Consider the following 22,558-nt stretch of genomic DNA (forward strand, 5'->3'; position numbering starts at 1 on the left):
GAGTATAGTAGCATGATCACAACTCACTGCAACCTCAAACTCTTGGGCTCTAGAAATCCTTCTGACTCAGCCTCCTAAGTGGCTGGAAGTACAGGTATGTGCCATCATGCCCAGATAATTTTTAAATTTTTTTGTAGAGACAGTGTCTTGCTATGTTGCCCACACTGGTCTCAAACTCCTGGCTCAAGTGATACTCCCGCTTTAGTCTCTCCAAGGGCTAGGTTTACAGGCAGGTTTACAGGTTTACACTGCACCCTGCTTGAAATGTAGTATGCTAAAACTGATGAACAGCAACTCAACAAAAGTAAAACATTTACAGTTTTTGAGGAGTCTGTTACTAACACAACCATAAACAAAATTTCTAAGGCTAATTTTAGTGCCTGGCATTTCATTTTACATTTTCCCCACTTTGCCTTAATTTTACCCTAATTTCTTTCATTAGTCTGTTAGCATTTATGGAGTACTTCCTAAAACCCAGAAGGCTCTGGGTACAGGGATACAAAGTCCAATAAGAAAAGTTTGGTTCCTGGCCTCAATGAACTCTTAATCTAAGAAATACAGATATGTAGGGGTTTGAAACATGGCGGACGACGTGGACCAGCAACAAACTACCAACACTGTAGAGGAGCCTCTGGATCTTATCAGGCTCAGCCTGGATGAGCGAATTTATGTGAAAATGAGAAATGACCGAGAGCTTCGGGGCAGATTACATGCTTATGATCAACATTTAAATATGATATTGGGAGATGTGGAAGAAACTGTAACTACTATAGAAATTGATGAAGAAACATATGAAGAGATATATAAATCAACAAAACGGAATATTCCAATGCTTTTTGTCCGAGGAGATGGCGTTGTCCTGGTTGCCCCTCCATTGAGAGTTGGCTGATACAAAGAATTTATCATCAAGGAAACTTTGTCCAAGTGCCGCTTTAAATGTGAAAGACATTCAAAGGAGAAACCTGCGTACATTTCCATATTAAGAAATGACCAAGGATTCTTCCACTCCTGAAATGAGTTAATTTGTAGATAACTCACAACTCCTAAAGCTAAACGTCATTTTTATTTTTCTCCAACATTGCCAATAAATGTGATCATCAAGGTCAGAACTTTAAAAAAAAAAAAAAAAAAAAAGAAATACAGATATGTAATCAACTAACTGCATGCTGTCATAAATGCTGTAGTAGAGATGAGTTGAAAGGACTTAAAAGAATTTCTGATTCCACTCCCGCCACAACTATCCTCTCCTACAACCCCACAGCTTCTATGATTCTTAATACTCACGGCAATAGCAAAATAAAACAGTTAAGTCACTCACATTCACTCTTCATTTGGCAGTCCTAGGCAAAGACCCTTACAATCTGGGGGCTCAAAAGATACTGATGTATCTCCAAAACATATACAATACAATCTGGTTCCCATTCGCATATAAAGAATAAAGAATATAAAAGGTTGACACGATTCAACAGAAACTGTGAGTAAAGAGTCAAGTCTAAGAATCTGCTTTAAGCCCTATTTTTATAGTAACTCATGTTTCTGTCTGTTTCCTCAGATGCAAAATTTAGAGGAAAATCTTTGCTTGTATCTGATAGGTCTGGGACAAATTTAAAAATTCAAGTGGGTATGGTAGCAGGAATCTGTAGTCCCAGCTACTCAGGAGGCTGAGGAGGGGAGGATCATTTGAGCCCAGGCATTTGAACACAGCCTGGGTAACAGACTCTCTTGTTATAAATGGAGTCATGTAATACGTGGTGCCTTAGAACCAGCTTCTTTCACTAGCATGATGTTCTTTGTCCATGTGGTGGCATGTACTTTATATTCCTTTATGAGTGAGAAATATTACACTATGCTTCAATGCTTTTTAAAGGCAATTTTTTCTAACATACAAATGAATTTGTTTTAGTAAGCTGGCCATAAGATACGTAATTTTTAACCTTTTTTTGTTCAATTACTATGATTAATGCTATTGAAGAAGACAGTCTGTATTAATTCAGGGATACATTTTAGAAAATGATTTTTAGAAATTATATATATTAGGGCAGTACCTGTGGTTCAGTAGGTAGGGCACCAGCCCCATACACTGAGGGTGGCGGGTTCGAACCCAGCCTTGGCCAAACTGCAACAAAAAAATAGCCAGGGCTTGGTGCCTGTAGTTCAAGCGGCTAAGGCACCAGCCACATACACCAGAGTTGGCGGGTTCAAATCCAGCCCAGGCCTGCCAAACAATTACAACTATAACCAAAAAATAGCTGGGGGTTGTGGAAGGCACCTGTAGTCCCAGCTACTCAGGAGGCTGAGGCAAGAGAATCGCCTGAGCCCAGGAGTTAAAAGTTGCTGTGAGCTGTGATGCCATAGCACTCTACCAAGGGCAATAAAGTGAGACTCTGTCTCAAAAAAAAAAAAAAAAATTTCTAATATTGGACTAGCAATTTGCCTTCACTCAAAGAAAGAAAAATACAAAACAGCTGAATGAACTCTCATGCACTATTAACCCACTATCCTCTCACAATTAACTTTCCTTTGCATTTTCTTGATTTTAACTAAACCTTACATTTGCTATCTTTAGTTTGAACTTTCAGTACAAGAAACAACCTCATTTTGCACCATTTTAGTTAGCTGATGCCATTTTATTAACTCATTTACTTTACAACAGCAGTTCTCAACCTGTGGGAACTGTATTAAAGGGGCGTGACATTAGGAAGGTTGAGCACCACTGCTTTACAACATTTACCATATTGTTATTAACAGTGAGTAACATAAAGGTAAATTTTGACTTTCATTCATAAATGTGACTTTATAGATTCAGAAAATCCATTAATTCTTAATGATTCACCTTAATATTTAAGGAATACCTTAATGACCTTAAATATTACTTGATTTTATGATTCCTACTGCTTCTCTTATTACCACCACTATCTTAGTTAACTGTCTAATTTCTGTTTCAAATGACTATCAGAAACTATCACAAATGCTTATATAAAACTGATACAAACATACTGTTCTATAAGCCAACAAATGATTATAAATTGAGGCAGAAGAGAAAACTTTCAAGTTTTACAAAGTTGGAATGTTAGACCAAGAAGCAGAAGAGTAATAAATATCGTTCTCTACTATACACCCATTAGAAAGGCTACTATCGGCTCAGCGCCTGTGGGTCAAGTGGCTAAGGCACCAGCCACATACACCTGAGCTAGTGGGTTCAAATCCAGCCCGGGCCTGCCAAACAACAATGACGGCTGCAACCAAAAAATAGCCGGGTGTTGTGGCGGGCACCTGTAGTCCCAGCTACTTGGGAGGCTGAGGTAGGAGAATCGCCTTGAGCCCAGGAGTTGGAGGTTGCTGTGAGCTGTGATGCCACGGGACTCTACCAGGGCAACAGCTTGAGGTTCTGTCCCAAAAAATTAAATTAAATTAAAAAAAAAGAAAGAAAAAGAAAGGCTACTATCAAAAAAAAAAAAAATAGAAAATAACTGTTGGTGAAGATGTGGAGAATTGGAACCCTTGTACACTCTTGGTGGGAATACAGAATAATACAGCCACTATGAAAAACAGTTATGAAGTTTGCTAAAACAAATACAGAATTACCATGTGATCCAACAATTCTACTTCCCCAAAAGAAATGAAGTAGGGATTCAAAGAGGTATCTCTATAATCATGATCACAACAGCATTATTTGCAATAGCTAAAAGGTGGAAGCAACCCAAGTATCCACTGGATAGATTAATGAACAAACAAAAAGTGCTAGGCACCCACACGCGTGTGCACACATACACAGAGGAATGTTATTCAGCCTTAAAAATGAAAGGTATCTGATACACGCTACAATATAGGTGAGCCTTGAAAATGTTAAATAAGTCATAAGAAAACAAACACTGTACAATTCCACTTATACAAGGTTCCTAAAGTAGTCGAATTTATAGAGACAAAAAGTAGAATGGTGGCTGCCAAAGGCGGTGGGTTGGGGGGAATGAGGAGTTATTGTTTAATGGCTACAGAATTTATTTTACAAGATGAAATTAATTCTGTAGGTGGATGTTGGTACTGGTAGTACAACATGTACATATGAATGTACTTAATGGCACTAAACTACACACTTAAAAATAGTTAAATGATAAATTTTCTAAGTATTTTACCACAATTTTTTGAAAAAAAGAATGAAAAAAAAAAAGTCCCTTCTACCTCTTCTGCCAACCTGAACTTAACCTGAGCCTATTACAAAGAGTTAATAGAAAACACCTGCCAAAATGTTTCAATATTAATCAGAAAGTAGATTAAGCACCTCCCAGATATAAGTGCAAGCAGCTTTCTATCATTATTGTTATACCAATTCCCTTACTGTACTTGGTCCACAGGGGCTCAGTAATCACAAGAGACACACAAAGCTACTTCCACTGATTCCTTAAGTTATTCATTAGGCCCCAAACAAATTTATATTTAGGAGATGTTTTTAAGAGAATGAACTCTTAAAATCCCAATTTCACTAAAAGCAATAAAGATCTAGTAAACAAAAAAGAAGGAAAAAACCGAGCGGCGCCTGTGGCTCAAAGTGGTAGGGCGCCGGTCCCATATGCCGGAGGTGGCAGGTTCAAACCCAGCCCTGGCCAAAACCCACAAAAAAAAAAAAAAAAAGAAGGAAAAACGAAGTAAGACAAAGTGCCAAGAATTTAAAAAAAAAACAAAATACCTCTTCCATGGTTTCCTCAATCTGAGCAGGAACAGGTTCGGGTGATCTGAGACCAATAGGAACAAAAACTGGAGCTTTGTTTACTTCTTCTGGAGCAAGATGATAGCTTTCTTCTTCATAGTCAGGCTCAAAATCTTCAGCATCATCTTCATCTTCTTCCTGGGAAGCCCGAAGAGTCACCAGCGTGGCCTTAGAAGCTCTAGGTTCCTTCTTAGAGGTCTTACTCCGAATTCGTTTTGATCCACGCCCTTTGGTGACATTTGGTTTAATCTTTCTATGCATTCTCTTTTCATTATGATCTATCTCACACTCAGATGCATTAGAAATAGTTCTTTGATCAGAAGCAATTTTAGAGGAATTTGATCCTTTCAATGGTTGTGGACGGCTAGATATTTAATCAAAATAAGAATATGGTCATACATATATACACAAGAATAATTTTAATAAAAACCAAACTTTAAGAGTAAAATCCTAATTCCAGTCATTAAAATGAGAACTACTACCATCTGTTCTTTTAAAACCTTATGCTTTGAAAATAAGGAATTAACTACTACTTAAGTTTCTCAGAGTTAATTCTTAATTAACTAATTATAAATTTTTCCTGTAAGTGTTTAATTATGGACTGTCTTTTCCTGCAATATAAAAGAAGGGTGAAATATATACAAAGCTGAAAATTATTAGAAGAAAAATGGATAAAAGACACAAAACCAATACAGAATATGGGATCAAAAGTGATACCAGTTTATCCTCCTCCATAAAGAGATTTCAGGCAGTCCCTGAGTTACAAACACCAGACTTAACAGTCTGATTATTGTGTCAGTTACCCATGTTTACATACAATTTGAACTTAAGACCAGAGGCTAATACAGTAAGTCCCTGCGTTACAAACATCTAACTGACAAACAACTTGCACTCACAAACAGAAGCTATTCCAGGTAATAGGTAAATGCACCTATTTCAACTTACATATAGAACCAACAAATCTACACAACCTATCTTATTCATAACCCAGGGACTGCCAGTATGTTAAAAAGGCAGAAATCCATCAAAGCTATGCTGTTTTTCAGAACTTAACATTTCCTTCCACTTTCTTTGAAAACTATAAAAGTAGGGTACATTTGTGTCTGTGACCCCACTTGAATTAGCACCATAATTACTTAAGTGCTAATTACATAATTACACTACTCTTTGGTCAGGCTTTTGTTCATGTCTAATATACTCAACAGCCAGAATTTTTTTTTTTTTGAGACAAGAGTCTTACTTTGTTACCCTCAGTAGAGTGCTGTGGCATCATACCTCACAGCAACCTTGAACTTGTGGGCTCAAGTGAACCTCTTGCCTCAGCCTCTCAAGTAGCCGGGGCTACACTCACCTGCCACAACACCGAGCTATTCTTTGAGATGGGATCTCACTCTTGCTCAGGCTGGTCTTGAACTCCTGAGCACAGGCCATCCACCTGCCTCAGCCTCCCAGAGTGCTTCAGCCTCCCAGAGTGCTAAGATTACAGGCATGAGCCACCTAGCCCAGCTTTTTTTTTTCTTTTTTTGAGGCAAAGTCTCACTCTGTTGCCCCAGGGTTGAGAGCTATTGCATCATAGCTCACAGCAGGCTTAAACTCTTGGGTTCAAGCAATTCTCTTGCCTCAGCCTCCCTAGTAGCTGGGACAACAGGCACTCACCACAATGCCTGGCTATTTTTGTTGTTGTTGTTGTTTGTTGTTTTTTAGCAGGCCCAGGCCAGGTTCAAACCCACCAGCCCTGGTGTATGTGGCTGGCGCCTTAACCACTGAGCTACGGACATCAACCCTAATTTTTCTACTTTTAGAAGAAACAGGGGTCTCACTCTTGCTCAGGTTAGTCTTTAACTCCTGAGCTCAAGCAATCCACCCATCTCAGCCTCCCAGAGTGCTAGGATTACAGGCACAGGCCACCACACCCAGCCTAATACCCAGAAATTTTAAACATGGAAAAGAAAAATCTCCCTACAAAAAAGAAAAAATTGTAAATAAAAATCAAATGTAAGGAAAAATCAGATCTGTCAACAAAAACAGCCTCTACTTACATTAACAAGTCATATTTTTGTTCTATTACAGCGGTTCTCAACCTGTGGCTTGCGACCCCTTTGTAACAATGAAAATACACTGCAGCATTAGGAAGGTTGAGAAACATTGTCTTAGAAAGTCAAGGTAGGACATCTGTAAAGGTAATTTTTATTTCCTACTGTGAAAGTATATGTTAAATAAAACATTACCTTGTTAGTTTATTGAGATACTGCTCTTCAATGATTGAAGTCATACAATTATCTCCTACAGTTTTCTGTCCAACTCTTCTCAATGGTCCCACTTCTTCTAATTCAGCATGTTTGGGGGCCAAATCTGACTCGTTGGAACCTATGCAATCATTTCTTGCTGAAACCTCCAGAGAGCTCAAGAACTCCACCTTTTCCTTAAATTTAAGAAGAAATTAGTAATATTACTCCAAGAACAATCTTTAGTTTCATTTAGTAGTTTGGCTTAAACCTCTCAGTTTAGACATACACACAGGGATGAGTTGCTAAATTTTTACAACACTGGGAAGTCACTCACTTTTCATGAAAACAGTTGTAGTACAAAAGTAAAAACTAAATAAATAAATTTCCAAACTTACTTTTAGAAGGAGCTGGGTGTCAGAATCTCCTTGCTGAAGTAAATTATCTTCTGGCTTGCTTGCCTCACTCTGATCTGTTGTGCCTTTTCCTATATCTGGCTTCCCTTTCTTACCATGTGCTCTTCCCAAATTTGGCTTAGCCTTTTGAAATCTCCTTCTTATCATTTGGGAGGGACTAGAAACATAGGGTTCATTTCCATGTCTAGAATGAAATACAAATCACACTGAAGAACAAAATCATAATTTCTTGTTGATGTAAGAGCTGTTAAATCAAACAATTTTGGATAGAAATCAATTCTATGTTCAAAAGGCTATATAAAACCAAGCATGTAAAATGAAACCGCATATTCCTGATAAGAAAGGAAAAACATAAAAGCTTTTATAGCTTCTATTTTCTGTATAGCCTGGGGGATCGCATTACAGTAACATTAGTCTTTTTTTTCATTCATTGATTCTAATATGTAATTTTATGTTACTTTAAGTAATATTCAGAGAAAAAAACAGATATCCCAAAAATGGCAATAAGTAAAGGCAGATTTCATAATGTCACTTTAAACAAATGCCTTCAGCTGGGGTCCAAAAAAATAGACAACGGTCATAACCATGGTGGTCCTGAATCAAGAGCAGGCTTGAGAGCTAGAATTAATTCTCTCAGTATATGCCTGAAAGCTCACTCAAAGGTTTATTGATAGCCAATGTCATAAGGTTTTCAACATTACCCAATTTTATCTGCCAAATCAGGAAAAGATAAGGTTTTAAGTCAATAAAGCAGCCCCAGCTCCAAAGGTAACCCAAATAGCTATCTTAAGGTTTCCTGGAAAATATTTTAATAAATGGCAAGGATCTGAATTAGGAGGTTTAAAACTAACATAAGCCAGAATTTTTATAAAAAATAATGGGCTATCTAAGTATCTACCTTGATTCCTCTGAACAATCTATCTACATTAAAAACTAACCTTAAGTAATATTCCAAAATAAATTGCCTTGAAGAGAAAGTAGTTCATACACTTCCAAATACACTGATCTCTTCTGGCAGTAAAATATCAAGGAAGTTTGAAGGAATTTCTAACAAGGTAATGATGCTGGCTAAGTCAGTGTTGGCTAATGAATTTGGGGGAAAAAACACATTATATTTAAGTATAAGCTATTTACAATCAAGTGTGATTAAGCAAAGCTATTTAAGAATGAAATATACGTAAGCCCAATGTGCTACTTAGGTCAAATGGGACAAAAGAAATCTGGACTTAAGAATAAGCTAATTTGGGCAGCGCCTGTGGCTCAGTGGGTTAGGGCGCTGGTCCCATATACCAAGGGTAGCAGGTTCAAACCCGGCCCTGGCCAAACTGCAACAAAAAAATAGCTGGGCATTGTGGAAGGCGCCTGTACTCCCAGCTACTCGGGAGGCTGAGGCAAGAGAATCACCTAAGACCAGGAGTTGGATGGAGGTTGTTGTGAGCTGTGTGACACCACAGCACTCTACCGAGGGCGATAAAGTGAGGCTCTGTCTCTACAAAAAAAAAAAAAAAAAAAAGAAGCAGCTAATTTAAAAATTATAAGGCAGACAGTGTCCGTAGCTTATTGGGTAGGGCGCCAGCCACATACACCCAGGCTGGTGGGTTCAAACCCGGCCCGGGCCAGCTAAACAACAATGACAATGGCAAAAACAACAACAACAGAAAGAAAAAAGCAGCCGGGCATGTGGCGGGTGCCTGTAGTCCCAGCTACTTGGGAGGCAGAGGCAAGAGAATCTTTGAAGCCCAAGAGTTTGAGGTTGCTGTGAGCTGTGATGCCACCACACTCTACATAGTGAGTGTAGAGTGTCACTTATATAGAGTAACATAGTGAGACTCTGTATCAAAAAAAAAAAAAAAAAAAAAAACACTATAAGGCAGAGCACAGCGGCTAACACTTACAATACCAGCACTTCAGGAGGACGAGGTTGGTGGATTGCTTGAGCTCTCAAATTTGAGACCAGCCTGAGCAAAAGAGATATTTTTTCTATCTCTAAAAAATAGCCAGACATTGTGGCGGGCACCTGAAGTCCCAGCTATTCAGGAGGCTGAGGCAAGTGAATTACTTGAGCCCAGGAGTTTGAGGTTGCTGTGAGCTATGACACCTCAGCACTTAACCAGGGCTACAAAGCAAAACTCTGTCTCAAGCCACAAAAAAAAAAAAAAAGAAAGAAAGAAAGAAATACAAATGCAAAGCACAAAACAATCCGAAATATAAAGTTTTCCTCAAAAAAACTTTTAACTGCCTATTTTAACTGTAGTAATTTGCAAGTCTGAAAGTCATAAATCCTAAATAGTAAACTGCCAATGTTTTTGGGTAATTTACATCTGTATTTAGCCAATTATAAATAAAAGCATTAAAAGAGGCTGACCTCAAAAGTCACTAGTATTTTAGGGCGGCGCCTGTGGCTCAGTTGGTGGGGCACCGGCCCCATATACCGAGGGTGGCGAGTTCAAACCCGGCCCCAGCTGAACTGCAACCAAAAAATAGCTGGGCGTTGTGGCGGGCACCTGTAGTCCCAGCTACTCGGGAGGCTGAGGCAAGAGAATCGCTTAAGCCCAGGAGTTGGAGGTTGCTGTGAGCTGTGTGATGCCATGGCACTCTACCGAGGGCCATAAAGTGAGACTCTGTCTCTACCAAAAAAAAAAAAAAAAAGTCACTAGTATTTTAAAAGCTCATTTAGGGTAAAAATCAAAATCCCTACAATAGCCCTCCATAATCTATTCTCCACTCTCAGCCTCTGTATACCACGCGTCTACCCACTCTTGCTCTCTGTCCTACATTAAATTCTTTGCTTTTCCTCTAGAAAGCCAGGCATACTCTTGCCTTGGTGTTTTTGAAATATTGTTCCCTCTTCCTAGACATCCCCATGACATGCTCCTTCACTTCTTTCAAGTCTTCTCTCCCATGGTACCCTCTTTTTTTTTTTTTTATATTAAGGTATTTTTTCTGTATTGACTTTATTTTATTTTATTTCATTTTTTGAGACAGAGTCTTACTATGTTGCCCTCACTAGAGTGCCATGGCATCACAGCTCACAGCAACTTCAAACTCTTGGGCTTAAGTGATTCTCTTGTCTCAGCCTCCCAAGCAGCTGGGACTATAGGCACCAACCACAATGCCTGGCTATTTTTTGGTTGCAATTGTCATTGTTTAGCAGGCCCCGGCCGGGCTTGAACCCGCCAGCTTTGGTGTATGTGGCTAGCGCCCTTACTCAACTGAGCTTTGGACGCCGAGCCTCCCGTGGTACCCTCCTTAAGGGAGCATTCTGGTCACTGCTAACTAAAAAGTAAATCCTCAATCATGACACTCTCTATTCCCTCCTCCTTTATTTCTCCCTACTCATTCATTCAACTTATTTCTCTTATTTATAGCGTGTTTCCCCAATTAAAATATAAGCTCCACAACAACAGGATTTTTTGTTTCTTCATTCTGTATTATCAGCATCTAGAGCAATGATGCCTGGCTCACAGGAGACACTAAAATGTGGAATAAGTGAATGTACACGTAGAAGGTTCTTTTCAGTGGCAAAATTCTATAACTCTGTAAGACCAAAAAGGGATTAAATTATACACGGAAAATAACCCCAAATTACTAATTAGGAATAATGTAAACATTCCTAACATTGTCTCTAATGATTGAAGAAAGTGTTCCCTAATGGGGAGATGACTTACCCCATGGGATCAACCATCAATATAATCCAATATAGCCTTTGTAAGTGTATTTGTAATACATTTTTTTTTTTTGAGACAAAGTCTCAATGTGTTGCTCTAAGCTAGAGTACCCTGGCCTCAGTGTAACTCACAGCAAGCTCAAACTCCTGGGCTTAGGGCAATCCTCCTGCTTCAGCCTCCCCAATAGATGGAACTACTGGCACAAGCCACAATGCCCAGCTATTTTTTTTATTTTTTAATAATTTGGGGTGTTTTTTTTTTTTTTGAGAAAGAGTTTCACTTTGTCGCCCTCAGTAGAGTGTCATACAATCATAGCTAACAGCAACCTCAAACACTTGGGCTTAAGCGATTCTCTTACCTCAGCCTCCTGAGTAGCTGGGACTACAGGCGCCTAGCACAACACCCAGCTATTTTTAAAGATGGGGGTCATACTCTTGCTCAGGCTGGTCTCAAACCCATGAGCTCAGGCAATCTACCCACGTCAGCCTCCCTGAGTGCTAGGATTACAGGCCACCGTGCCACACCTAATTTTGAAGGAGGTCTTTTAAAAAATTGTTTTCTAGGTTTTTAGTAGAAATGGGGTCTCAGTCTTGCTGAAGCTGGCCTCAAACTTCTCAGTTCAAACAATCCTCCCACCTTGGCCTCCTAGAGTGCTAGGATTATAGGCATGAGCCACAGCACCCAGCCTGTAATGTACATTAGTCAAAAACATTTTTTTTTTTTTTTTTTTTTTTTTATATGTTGTTGTTTTGTTTTTTTCTTTGTAGAGACAGAGTCTCACTTTATGGCCCTCGGTAGAGTGCCATGGCCTCACACAGCTCACAGTAACCTCCAACTCCTGGGCTTAAGCGATTCTCTTGCCTCAGCCTCCCGAGTAGCTGGGACTACAGGCACCCGCCACAACGCCCGGCTATTTTTTGGTTGCAGTTTGGCCGGGGCCGGGTTTGAACCTGTCACCCTCGGTATATGGGGCCGGTGCCCCCCCGACTGAGCCACAGGCACCGCCCAAGTCAAAAACATTTCTAAACACCAAGCATGTCACTTAAAGGTTCAGTTTTTTGAAAATGAAGAAATGGGTTAGTTAAGGACCTTGAAATTAATGCAAAGTAAAAATTGGCCTTAAATCTAGAAATAAATGCAATATAAGAAGGCGTTTCAGGGCGGCGCCTGTGGCTCAAAGGGATAGGGCGCCAGTCCCATATGCTGGAGGTGGTGGGTTCAAACCCAGCCTCGGCCAAAAACCACCAAAAAAAAAAAAAAAATTTAGTGGGCGGCGCCTATGGCTCAGTGAGCAGGGCGCCGGCCCCATATACCAAGGGTGGCGGGTTCAAACCCAGCCCCGGCCAAACTGCAACAAAAAAATAGCCGGGCGTTGTGGCAGGCGCCTGTAGTCCCAGCTACTCGGGAGGCTGAGGCAGGAGAATCGCCTAAGTCCAGGAGTTGGGGGTAGCTGTGAGCTGTGTGACTCCACGGCACTCTACCGAGGGCAATAAAGTGAAACTCTGTAAAAAAAAAAATGGGCGAAAGTCCTTAATAGACATTTCTCAATGTATACAAATGGTGAACAAGTATATAAGAACACACTCAACATCATTAATCATCAGGAAAATACAAATCAAAATTACACTGCAAGAGCATCTCAGCATAATTAAAATGGCTATAATGGGAAGGACAATAAAGAACAAATATTAAGCCGGGTGTAGCCACTCACGTCTATAATCCCAGCACTCTGGAGGCTAAGCATGACCAGCCTAGGCAACACAGGAAGACCTTGTCCCTCCAAAACTAAGAAAAAAATATTGGCAAAGATGTGGTGAGAAGTTAATGTGAGTACCCTGCTGATGGGAATGTAAAGTAGTACTGTCATTATGGAAAACAGTATGGGTATAGAAGTTCCTCAAAAAACTAAAATTAGAACGACTGTATGATCCAGTGATCCCCAATGTTGGGTATGTATCCAAAAGAAAGAAAATCAGTACACCAAAAAGATATCTGCACTCCCAGGTTTACCCTAGCAGTATTCACAATAGACAAGACATGGAATCAACCTAAGTGTCCACAAACACATGAATGGATAAAGAAAATGTGGTACATATACACAATAAAATATTATTCAGTCACATAAAAGAATGAAATCCTGTTATTTGCAGCAACATGATTGAGCCAAAGATCATTTATATTAACTGAAATAAGCCAGGCTCAGAAAGACAAATATCATGTGAACTCACTAACATGTAGAAGCTAAAAAAGTAGATCTCACAGAGCTAGAGAGAGAAGGGTACTTAGCAAAGCCTAGGAAAGGAATGGGGGTGAGGGAGAATGATGAGATTTGGTAAGCATACAAAATGCAGATAGAAAGCATAAGTTCTAATATTTAATAGTACAGAATTATAGTTGACAATTACATATTTCAAAATAGCTAGAAGAGTTGTAATGTTCTGAACACAAAGAAAAATGTCCAAAGTGATGAACACTTCAATTACCCGGATTTGATCATTACACATTGTATATACCAAAATATCACATGTAGTCCACAAGTACAACTATTATGTATTGATTTTTAAGTGATTAAAAGGCTTTTCAAGAAAAAGGAAATAAAAAATATCTATACTAAAAGAAAAGCTTCATTATTAACCTGTCTAAATGAAAGCAAATTGTTTAAAGCCATATAAAATCAATAGCACCACATTTAGACAGATGGCATAACATGCCCAAATTCTTTTTCTATGGTTTCACCTAACTAGAGAGGGTGAAAAAGACTACTATTATATCGTTAGCATTTCCCCCAAAAAACTAATGTCATTCTATATAATTAAAGGAAGCTGAAATATTCAAATAAACTGCTAAGTAGTAAAGATATCCTAAAGGAAAATTAATAAATACTAAACAAAAAAATGTTCTAGTTACAAAGATACAAAAATTAGATGTACCATGAATTACATACAAAAAGAAAAGTTGTTTTTAACCAAACAAATTAGCACATCCTGCTTTAATACTATGTAACAAAAATAATAAAGTATCTGGGCGGTGCCTGTGGCTCAAAGGAGTAGGGCACCGGTCCCATAGGCCGGAGGTGGTGGGTTCAAACCCTGTCCCAGTCAAAAACTGCAAAAATAAAATAAAATAAAATGAATAATAAAGTATCTTATGACTCAGCAGTACATAATAAAATTAATAATAATAAAACAAACTTCAAGTAATAAATAAAAATGGTAATGCTAAAATTTCTTCACTCTACTAACTCATCTCATTTAAAAGATATAATTTTATCATGTGGCTTTGCATATATTACCTCTAGATATCATGTATAGCAAATACTTTATATTACTTCCTACTTATGAATTTTAGTTACGAGGTAATAACATTTCTAAAAAAAAAATACAAAGAACTTAAGAACTTTTGTCTAAAATAAAAGTTTTCATACCAAAAATGAGGATGCTTCCCAACCTTTTCAAAGAAATTACAAATTAAGAGATCAACCATGCAATTCTTACAGTATTTGAGAAACATATTTAAAGTATTTTAGTTTCATAATTACTTCATACTTTCATAAAATTTTCAGAATATGAAATTATATACAGTCAATTGTACATAAATTCAACCTTTATCTTTGAAAAGTTGCTCATTAAGAGAAAACTCACCTCGTCTTTCCATCTAAGACATTTATTTTGTTAACATGAATGTTTTCTACAAGAACCATGTCATTTTGATTTTCATGCATTCCACATTCTGAAACTTTGGAGGAGGTAACTTCAGTTCCAATTTGAGAATCTGACTGAAAAGACAAAAATCGTAATTTTTTGTTAATAGAAAACCCGACCTCTTAAAACATTTCAATCATTAACATATACATTTTGGGTTTGTTTTGTTTTTTTGTTTTTGTTTTTGAGACAGAGTCTCTCACAGCTCACAGCAACCTCCAACTCTTGGGCTTAAGCGATTCTCTTGTCTCAGCCTCCCAAGTAGCTGCGACTTCAAGTGCCCACTATTTTTTTTTTGCCATTGTTGTTGTTGCAGTTGTCATTGCTGTGTTAGCTGGCCAGGGCCACCACCCTTGGTATGTGGGGCTGGCACCTATCCACTGAGACACAGGTGCTGCCCAAAATATGTTTTGTTTTTAAGATTCAGACTAGGGCCAGGGACAGAGGCTCACACCTATAATCCTAGCACTCTGGCAAGCTAAGGATGGAGGATAGCTTAGGTCAGAAGTTGAAGACCAGCCTGAGCAAGAGCAAGAACCCATTACTACCAAAAATCAAAAAATTAGCCCAGTGTGATGGCACCTGCCTACAGTCTCAGCTACTCAAGGGACTGACGTAGGAAGATCATTAGAGCCTAGGAGTTTGAGGATACAGTAAACCATGATGGTATCATTCCACTCTAGCCTGGGTAACAGAGCAAGACTGTGTCTTAAAAAAAAAGAAGAAGAAAAGGAAAAAGAAAAAAAGATAGATTCAGACTGGATATATTATTGGTAATAAAATACTGATATTTTGCTGCCAAAATAAGAATCCCTATCTCAGAGAGAAAGTTTCAAAGATTATTGCAGTAATGTTTACATAATGCATTAAAGGCTATTAACAGTTGCCTGCTGTGAATTAAAAAATAACTGGGCACACGGGCTTTTGCCTGTAATCCCAGTGATCAGGGAGGCTGAGGTAAGAATCTGAGACAAAACTGGGTAATCTGGTAAGACCCATCTCTAAAGAAATAAGAAAAATTAGCTGAGCTATTTTTGCACCATTGCCTTCCAATGTAGGAGAGACATCATAAAATAATGATAAAAAAAATAGCTTAATGGATTTTTTATAAAAAGGGATTTTTGGTCAAATAAGGATTACTATCACTTTAAATCTGAATTTTGCCTTGGTAGGGCCAAGAAAAGAACAGAAAAATAAAAACTAGCTGAAATGGACATTTCAGGCATTTTTAGGGTGTCCTAAAAGTCCTTATAAATTAGCTATATATTAGGAAAAATGTCAAACTATAGTTAAATATACCTTTATTTACAAAATATCCGTTAACAAAATTTTACAAAGATGTAACCAACACATAGAAAATGTTTTGCAAATATTTGTGCACATACATGTGCATGGAAATAGATCCAATAAGACATGCCAAAGGTTTTCAGTGGTTATCTCAAGGTAGAGAAATTTGGAATATTTATAATATTATTTTGTATTAAATTAAATATTCATAATTAATAGCTTTATTAGTTACAGAAAAATTCTGTTAACATTTTATAAAAAATACTCAGAAGAGTAAATTTGGTATAAAACCAAATACTGTATTCCCTGGGTAAGATAAGTATCTAATGCCTATATTCTAAGCCAGGTTTCAGCTACTATTTGACATTTTAATATGCATTAAAAGACCAAATTTAATTATATAATAATAACTTACCGTAATAAGATCTTTATTATTAATTTCATCTTTCTGTAGTACTGCTCTTTCTTCCTTAATTATGCTTTTGGCTTCACCTTTTTCTACTATTTGCCTCTGTCCAGCCCTTCTTACATTTGGTCTGGGTCTCTGAAGTCGACCCCTTATTGGTTGAGGACTTCGGATAACACTTTCCTTGGCTTCTTCTTGGAAAGTGTTTATATTATGACTCCTAGAAAGAGGAACAAGAAAAAAGAAAAAGGGAGTTTGACTATAAAATGCTGAAAACTACTATAAAAATATACAATTTTAATCTTTAATTACCTCTCTATAAAAATATTTTTGTAACAGTAAAGGAAAATTACCTTCTAGGTATAAACACATTTTATTTTAGAAAAGAAAATAGTTATTTTAATTCTCAAAAGGTAATAAACTTGTATAATGTACCCAAGTAGCCAAATCTCCAGAAAGAAAGTAGAATAGTGGTTGTCAGAAACAGAAGAAGGGGAAATGGAGAATTAATGTTTAATGGGAACAGTTTCATTCTGATACATAAAAAGCTCTAGAGATGGATGGTGGTGGTCATTGCACAACAATGTAAACATACTATACATTAAATAGAATTGAAATTGTAAATTATTGGCATGGCACCTGTAGCTCAGCGGCTAGGGCCAACAGCCACATACATTGGAGATGGCAGGTTCAAATCCAACCCAAGCCTGCCAAACAATGACAACTACAACCAAAAAATAGCCGGGCGCTGTGGTGGGCGCCTGTACTCCCAGCTACTTGGGAGGTTGAGGCAGGAGAATCGCTTAAACCCAAGAATTTGAGGTTGCTGTGAGCTTATGCCACAACACTCTACCGAGGGCAATAAAATGAGACTCTGTCTTAAAAAAAATTCTAAATTATCTGTCATAAATACATTTTATCAACTTTTAGAAGGGTATTAAATAGATAGCTTATATACACACAAATTCAGTATCCCTTATCCATAATGCGTAGGACCAGAAGTGATTCAGATTTTCAATTTCTTTGAATTCTGGAAAATGTGTATTTACATTTGTACTTACTGGTTGAGCATCCCTAATTTGAAAATCTGAAATGCTTCAATGAGCATTTCCTTTGCAAGTTACATAACCTCTCAAGAAGTTTCGAATTTTGGGGTGACTCCCATAGTTCAGTAGTTAGGGCTCCACATACACCGAGGCTGGATTTGAACCCGCCAGCTCAGGTGTATGTGGCTGTGGCCTCATCTGCTTGAACCACAGGCACTGAGCCAACCCTGCTATTTTTAGAGACAAGGTCTTGCTCTTGCTCAGGCTGGTCTCCAACTTCTGACCTCAAGCAATGCACTGGCCTCAGACTCCCAGAGTGCTAGGATTATAGGTGTGAACCACCATGCCTAGCCACAACCTGTATTTTTTTAACATATTTACTCGGCATAGCATCTTAAGCAGACAAACATTAATAGGTATTTGATTCAATCTGATTTTCTATTCTAGACATTCTGCCATATCAATAAAATTAAACCAACTACATAAATTCCTTACATTCACTTTCAAAATCCATTACCATATCTTAATTTAAAAACTAAAAAAATGTTTCAAAGAAGCATCTCTCATTTTAGATTTTGAAAGAAATATCAGTTTACCTTGTAGAAACAACTAAATCATCTTCCTTGGCTTGTGTTAACAGAGACTCCTCTTTAGGTTCACAAGAATTTGAAGGTGAAAGGTCCTTTTCCGTCTGTGTACATGGTAATATCACAGTCTCTTCTTCCATTTGACCTGATGTGTCATCTTCTCTTTGTGCCATTGGGGAAGCCTTATCCTACAAACAAACAAACAAAAAAATTCATTCAGAGTTGGTAAAAGTATAGGGAAATAAAAACTTTCATATACCATTAAAAGAATAAATTAGTAAAAGTCTTTGTAGATAAATAGGGTATTATCTATGAAAATCTTAAATTTCCAGCAATTCTAGTGCTAGAAATTTATCTCATAAAAGTACTGAAACAAGTACCTAGAAAAGCATATACAAAAGTATTTATTGCACCAATTTAAGAACTTCTCCAACACATATAAAACAAGAAATAAATAAGGGCCTAGAGCAGTGGCTCACACCTGTAATCCTACTACTCTGGGAGGCCAAGACAGGTGGATTGCTTCAGCTCATGAGTTCCAGACCAGCCTGAATAGGAGTGAGACCCCAACTCTACTAAAAATGAAAAACTGAGTCAAATGGATTGCTTGACCCCAAGAGTTTGATGTTGCTGTGAGCTATGACGCCACAGCACTCTACCAATGGTGACAAAGTGAGACTCTGTCTAAAAAAAAAAATTAGAAAGGAGGCTGGGCGTGGTGGCTCACACCTGTAGTCCCAGCGCTGTGGGAGGCCGAGGAGGGTGGATTGCCTGAGCTCAGAGGTTCGAGACCAGTATCAACAGCAGTAAGCCAGAGTAAGAGCCTGTCTCTACTAACAGCAAGAACATCACCAGAGGAAGAAGAAAATTAACAACAAAAAAGAGTACTTCAAATGAAGAAGAATGAACAAGGAAGTTGAAATTAAAAATAAAAAATAGAAAATTAAAAATTAAAAAAAAATTAGAAAGGAGACAAATCAGTAGGGGATTGAATAAATTTCAATTATTTACAATGCAATAGTATATAACCATTTCAAAGACAAATTTCTTTGTACTGATCCAAAAAAGATGTTCACCAGTACTATGTTAAGTGGAAAAATCAAAAGGCAAGAATTGATGCCATTTTAATAAAAAAAGACTTGCACCTTTTATTATTTTATAAATAAGTATCTATACAAAAAAAGTCTTGGCTCAGCACCCATAGCACAGAGATTATGGTGCCAGCCACATACACTGAGGGTGGCAGGTTCAAACCCAGCCCAGGCCAACTAAATAAGGGCAACAACAACAAAAAAATAGGGTAGTGCCTGTGGCTCACTGGGTAGGGCACCAGTCCCATATACCAAGGGTGGCAGGGTCAAACCCAGCCCCAGACAAACTGCAACAAAAAAATAGCCAGGCGTTGTGGTGGGCGCCTGTAGTCCCAGCTACTCGGGAGGCTGAGGCAAGAGAATCGCCTAAGCCCAGGAGTTGGAGGTTGCTGTGAACTGTGATGCCACGGTACTCTACTGAGAGTGATAAAGTGAGACTCTGTCTTTAAAAAATAAATAAATAAATAAATAAAGGTGAGATTCTGTCTCAAAAAAAAAAAAAAATAATATATATATATATATATATACACACACACATATGATTTAGAAGTATAAATACTGGCTGGGCACAATGAGTCACACCTGTAATCCTAGCACTCCAGGAGGCCAAGGCAGGTCGATTGCCTGAGCTCAGGAGTTTGAAACCAGCCTGAACAAGATCGAGACCCTGTCTCTACTAAAAATAGAAAAATTAGACAAAAATTCCGAGCTACTTGGAAGACTAAGGCAAGAGGATTACTTGAATCCAAAAGTTTGAGGTTACACTGAGCTATGATGACACCACGGCACTCTAGCCTGGGCAACAGTGAGACTATGTCTCAAAAACAAAAAGTAAAATGTTGATATTGATGCACAGTAAAGAACTAATCTAATACGGCAAATAAGAATTTTAATTCCAGGCAGGGTGCGGTGGCTCATGCCTGTAATCCTAGCACTCTAAGCAAGCCAAGGTGGATGGACTGACTGTGTTCACGGGTATGAGACCAGTCTGAGCCAGAAGATCTCGCTTCTAAAAATAGCCAGGTGTTATGGCAGGCCCCTGTAGTCCTAGCTACTCAGGAAGCTGAGGCAAGAGGATTGCTTGAGCCCAAGAGTTTAAGGTTGCTGTGAGCTATGATGCCTCGGCACTCTACCCAGGCAACACAAAGTGAGATATCTGTCTCAAAAAAAAACAATTTTTTTTAACTCCAGAAGGTACTTGTATGTGGAAAACATATAACTTATGAGTATTAATTTTTGAAATCAAAGTTTTTGATGTTATATCATACAATCTTAATCTCTTATGGACCAAGCTAATTAAATGAATAAAATAACTCCTAACTCACATCAAGCTTTTAAGTTTTCATTTCAGTTTCACAACAAAGTGAAATAAAGAACTGTTGTTCTCATTTTCCCTGTGAAGACACTTGTTACATCATTTGCCTATGGTCACACAACCAGAAATTGTATTAGAACCAGACCCTACTGCTATCCCATGACACACCTGCCCATCATCAGATATCTAAGATCCTTTTATACAAACTGCATGGAACAACAAGGCACATTATACACAGGAACAATACCACATGGGCAGAATATTATAAAGAAATATTTATAATATTTTAAATACAGATATTGTTATTTTAGCAACCATAGTGACAAAAAAATGGACACACAGAACCTACAATCTTAAATATCACTCACATGTTGAGAAGGGAGAGTATTATTTGGTTCACTGTTCTTTTGTATCACAATAGTCTCCGTTTTATCAGTTTTGGATTCCTTCCCACATACATTTTTTTTTGCTTCTACAGTCTCTCTCTTTGAAGCTGCTCTTGCTAAGTTTGGTCTTGGTCTTTTGAATCGACTTCTCACAAAAGGTGCTGGCTTAACTTCGAGTGGCTTCTGTTCTTGAGGAAGAGATTTGCTATTGGAACAAAGATTATCAAACTTAAGAATGAAATGGAAGGACACTGGGAACAGTGTTAGGACAACCTTAGAGATTGGCAGTAAACATTTAATTCTAATGCTTTCCTTTTTCCCCCTCCCACCCCCCTTGAGACATGGTCTCGGTCTGTTGCCTGGGCTAGAGTGCAGTAGCATCATCATAGTTCACTGCAACCTCAAACTCCTGGACTTAAGCTGGGACTACAGGTGAACACCACTACACTGGGCTAATGTTTTTCTATTTTTGGTAGAGACAGGGTCTTGCTCTTACTCAGGCTGGACTTGAAATCCTAAACTCAAGCAATCCTCCTATCTCAGCCTCCAAGAGTACTAGGATTACAGGTGTCAGCCACCATGCCCAGCCTTAATTTAGAAAAGTAACTACTTGGTAAATCCTTAAAAACATGAGTGGTACAATCCAAGTATAAGCCAAGGAACCATACCTTCTTTGCCCAAAGAAAATTCCAGTCTCAAAGCTGTGTGGATTTAGATTATATACAATTTTCTTTGTGTTAGTTATTTTCACAATCAACTGTCAGAATGACCTCAATCCTCTCCCCCAGTATTCCCAAAACTGTTTTAAAATCACTATGTGTGTTTTTTCTTTTCTTTTTTTTTTTTTTTGGTAGAGACAGAGTCTCACTTTATCACCCTTGGTAGAGTGCTGTAGCATCACAGCTCACAGCAACCTCTAACTCCTAGGTTAAGTTATTCTCTTGCCTCAGCCTCCTGAGTAGCTGGGACTACAGGTGTCCACCATAACGCCTGGCTATTTTTTTTTGTTGTTGTTGCAGTTTGGCCGGGGCCGGGTTTGAACCCGCCACCCTCAGCATATGGGGCTGACACCCTACCAACTGAGCCACAGGCACTGCCCTCACTATGTGTTTGTTTCTCTCCCTCCCCTCAATCTCTTCTACTCTTAGAAAAAAAAAAAGGAAAGAAAAAAATTAAAATTGTTATGTGTATGTCATACTTTGAAACCTAACTTAGTTTAATCTGCAAATATCACTTTACACATTTTTTTCTTTAGAAGCATACTTATACCTTATATTAACATCTGAAAACTGCTCTGGAACCTCTGGAGGTTGGATCACCAGGTCTTCTGTTTTATCAAATTCAGAAGTCTGTGAAGAAGTCTCGAAGTGACTTGGTAAGTCCTTTTCAGAATTACTTTTTTCTTCTATAGATGTATGCATCACCGATAGTACTTCATGGCTAATATTCTGAAGGAATAGTCACAGTGAACCAGCACGTACGGAAGACTCTTTAAATATTTCATAATTTCAAACAAAAGCCTACCACGTTCTTTTACACACACTCCTTTAAAACTGTAGGGTCAGGGGGCAGTGCCCATGGCTCAGTGGGTAGAGCACCGGCCACATACACCAGGGCTGGCGGGTTAGAACCGAGCCATGGCCAGCTAAAAACAAAAAACAGCCAGGCGTTGTGGCAGGCACCTATAGTCCCATTACTCAGGAGACTGAGGCAAGAGAATCGCTT

At 38.3% G+C, this 22,558-nt stretch overlaps 2 protein-coding genes across 5 annotated transcripts in view; one reads left to right on the forward strand and one right to left on the reverse strand.

The window, feature by feature from the left end:
• BDP1 (B double prime 1, subunit of RNA polymerase III transcription initiation factor IIIB) overlaps positions 1–22,558 on the reverse strand; it is a 110,540-nt gene that overhangs the window by 29,704 nt on the left and 58,278 nt on the right. For all 4 annotated transcript variants that reach the window (XM_053589110.1, XM_053589120.1, XM_053589100.1 and 1 more), the window contains 8 exons: positions 22,103–22,281; positions 20,816–21,038; positions 18,051–18,229; positions 16,418–16,628; positions 14,656–14,789; positions 7,329–7,530; positions 6,934–7,127; positions 4,685–5,069 (listed from right to left, as the gene is read on the reverse strand). In XM_053589110.1, the coding sequence (XP_053445085.1) occupies positions 4,685–5,069; positions 6,934–7,127; positions 7,329–7,530; positions 14,656–14,789; positions 16,418–16,628; positions 18,051–18,229; positions 20,816–21,038; positions 22,103–22,281 (1,707 nt within the window). The remainder of the gene's footprint in view (positions 1–4,684; positions 5,070–6,933; positions 7,128–7,328; positions 7,531–14,655; positions 14,790–16,417; positions 16,629–18,050; positions 18,230–20,815; positions 21,039–22,102; positions 22,282–22,558) is intronic.
• Positions 575–1,102, forward strand: LOC128584182 (U6 snRNA-associated Sm-like protein LSm3). Its single transcript, XM_053589139.1, has one exon. It carries the CDS (start codon positions 581–583, stop codon positions 887–889), a length of 309 nt encoding a protein of 102 aa, XP_053445114.1. The 5' UTR covers positions 575–580; the 3' UTR covers positions 890–1,102.

This window comes from Nycticebus coucang, chromosome 1 (genome assembly GCF_027406575.1).
Source record: "Nycticebus coucang isolate mNycCou1 chromosome 1, mNycCou1.pri, whole genome shotgun sequence".
NCBI classification, from domain to species: Eukaryota; Metazoa; Chordata; class Mammalia; order Primates; family Lorisidae; genus Nycticebus; species Nycticebus coucang.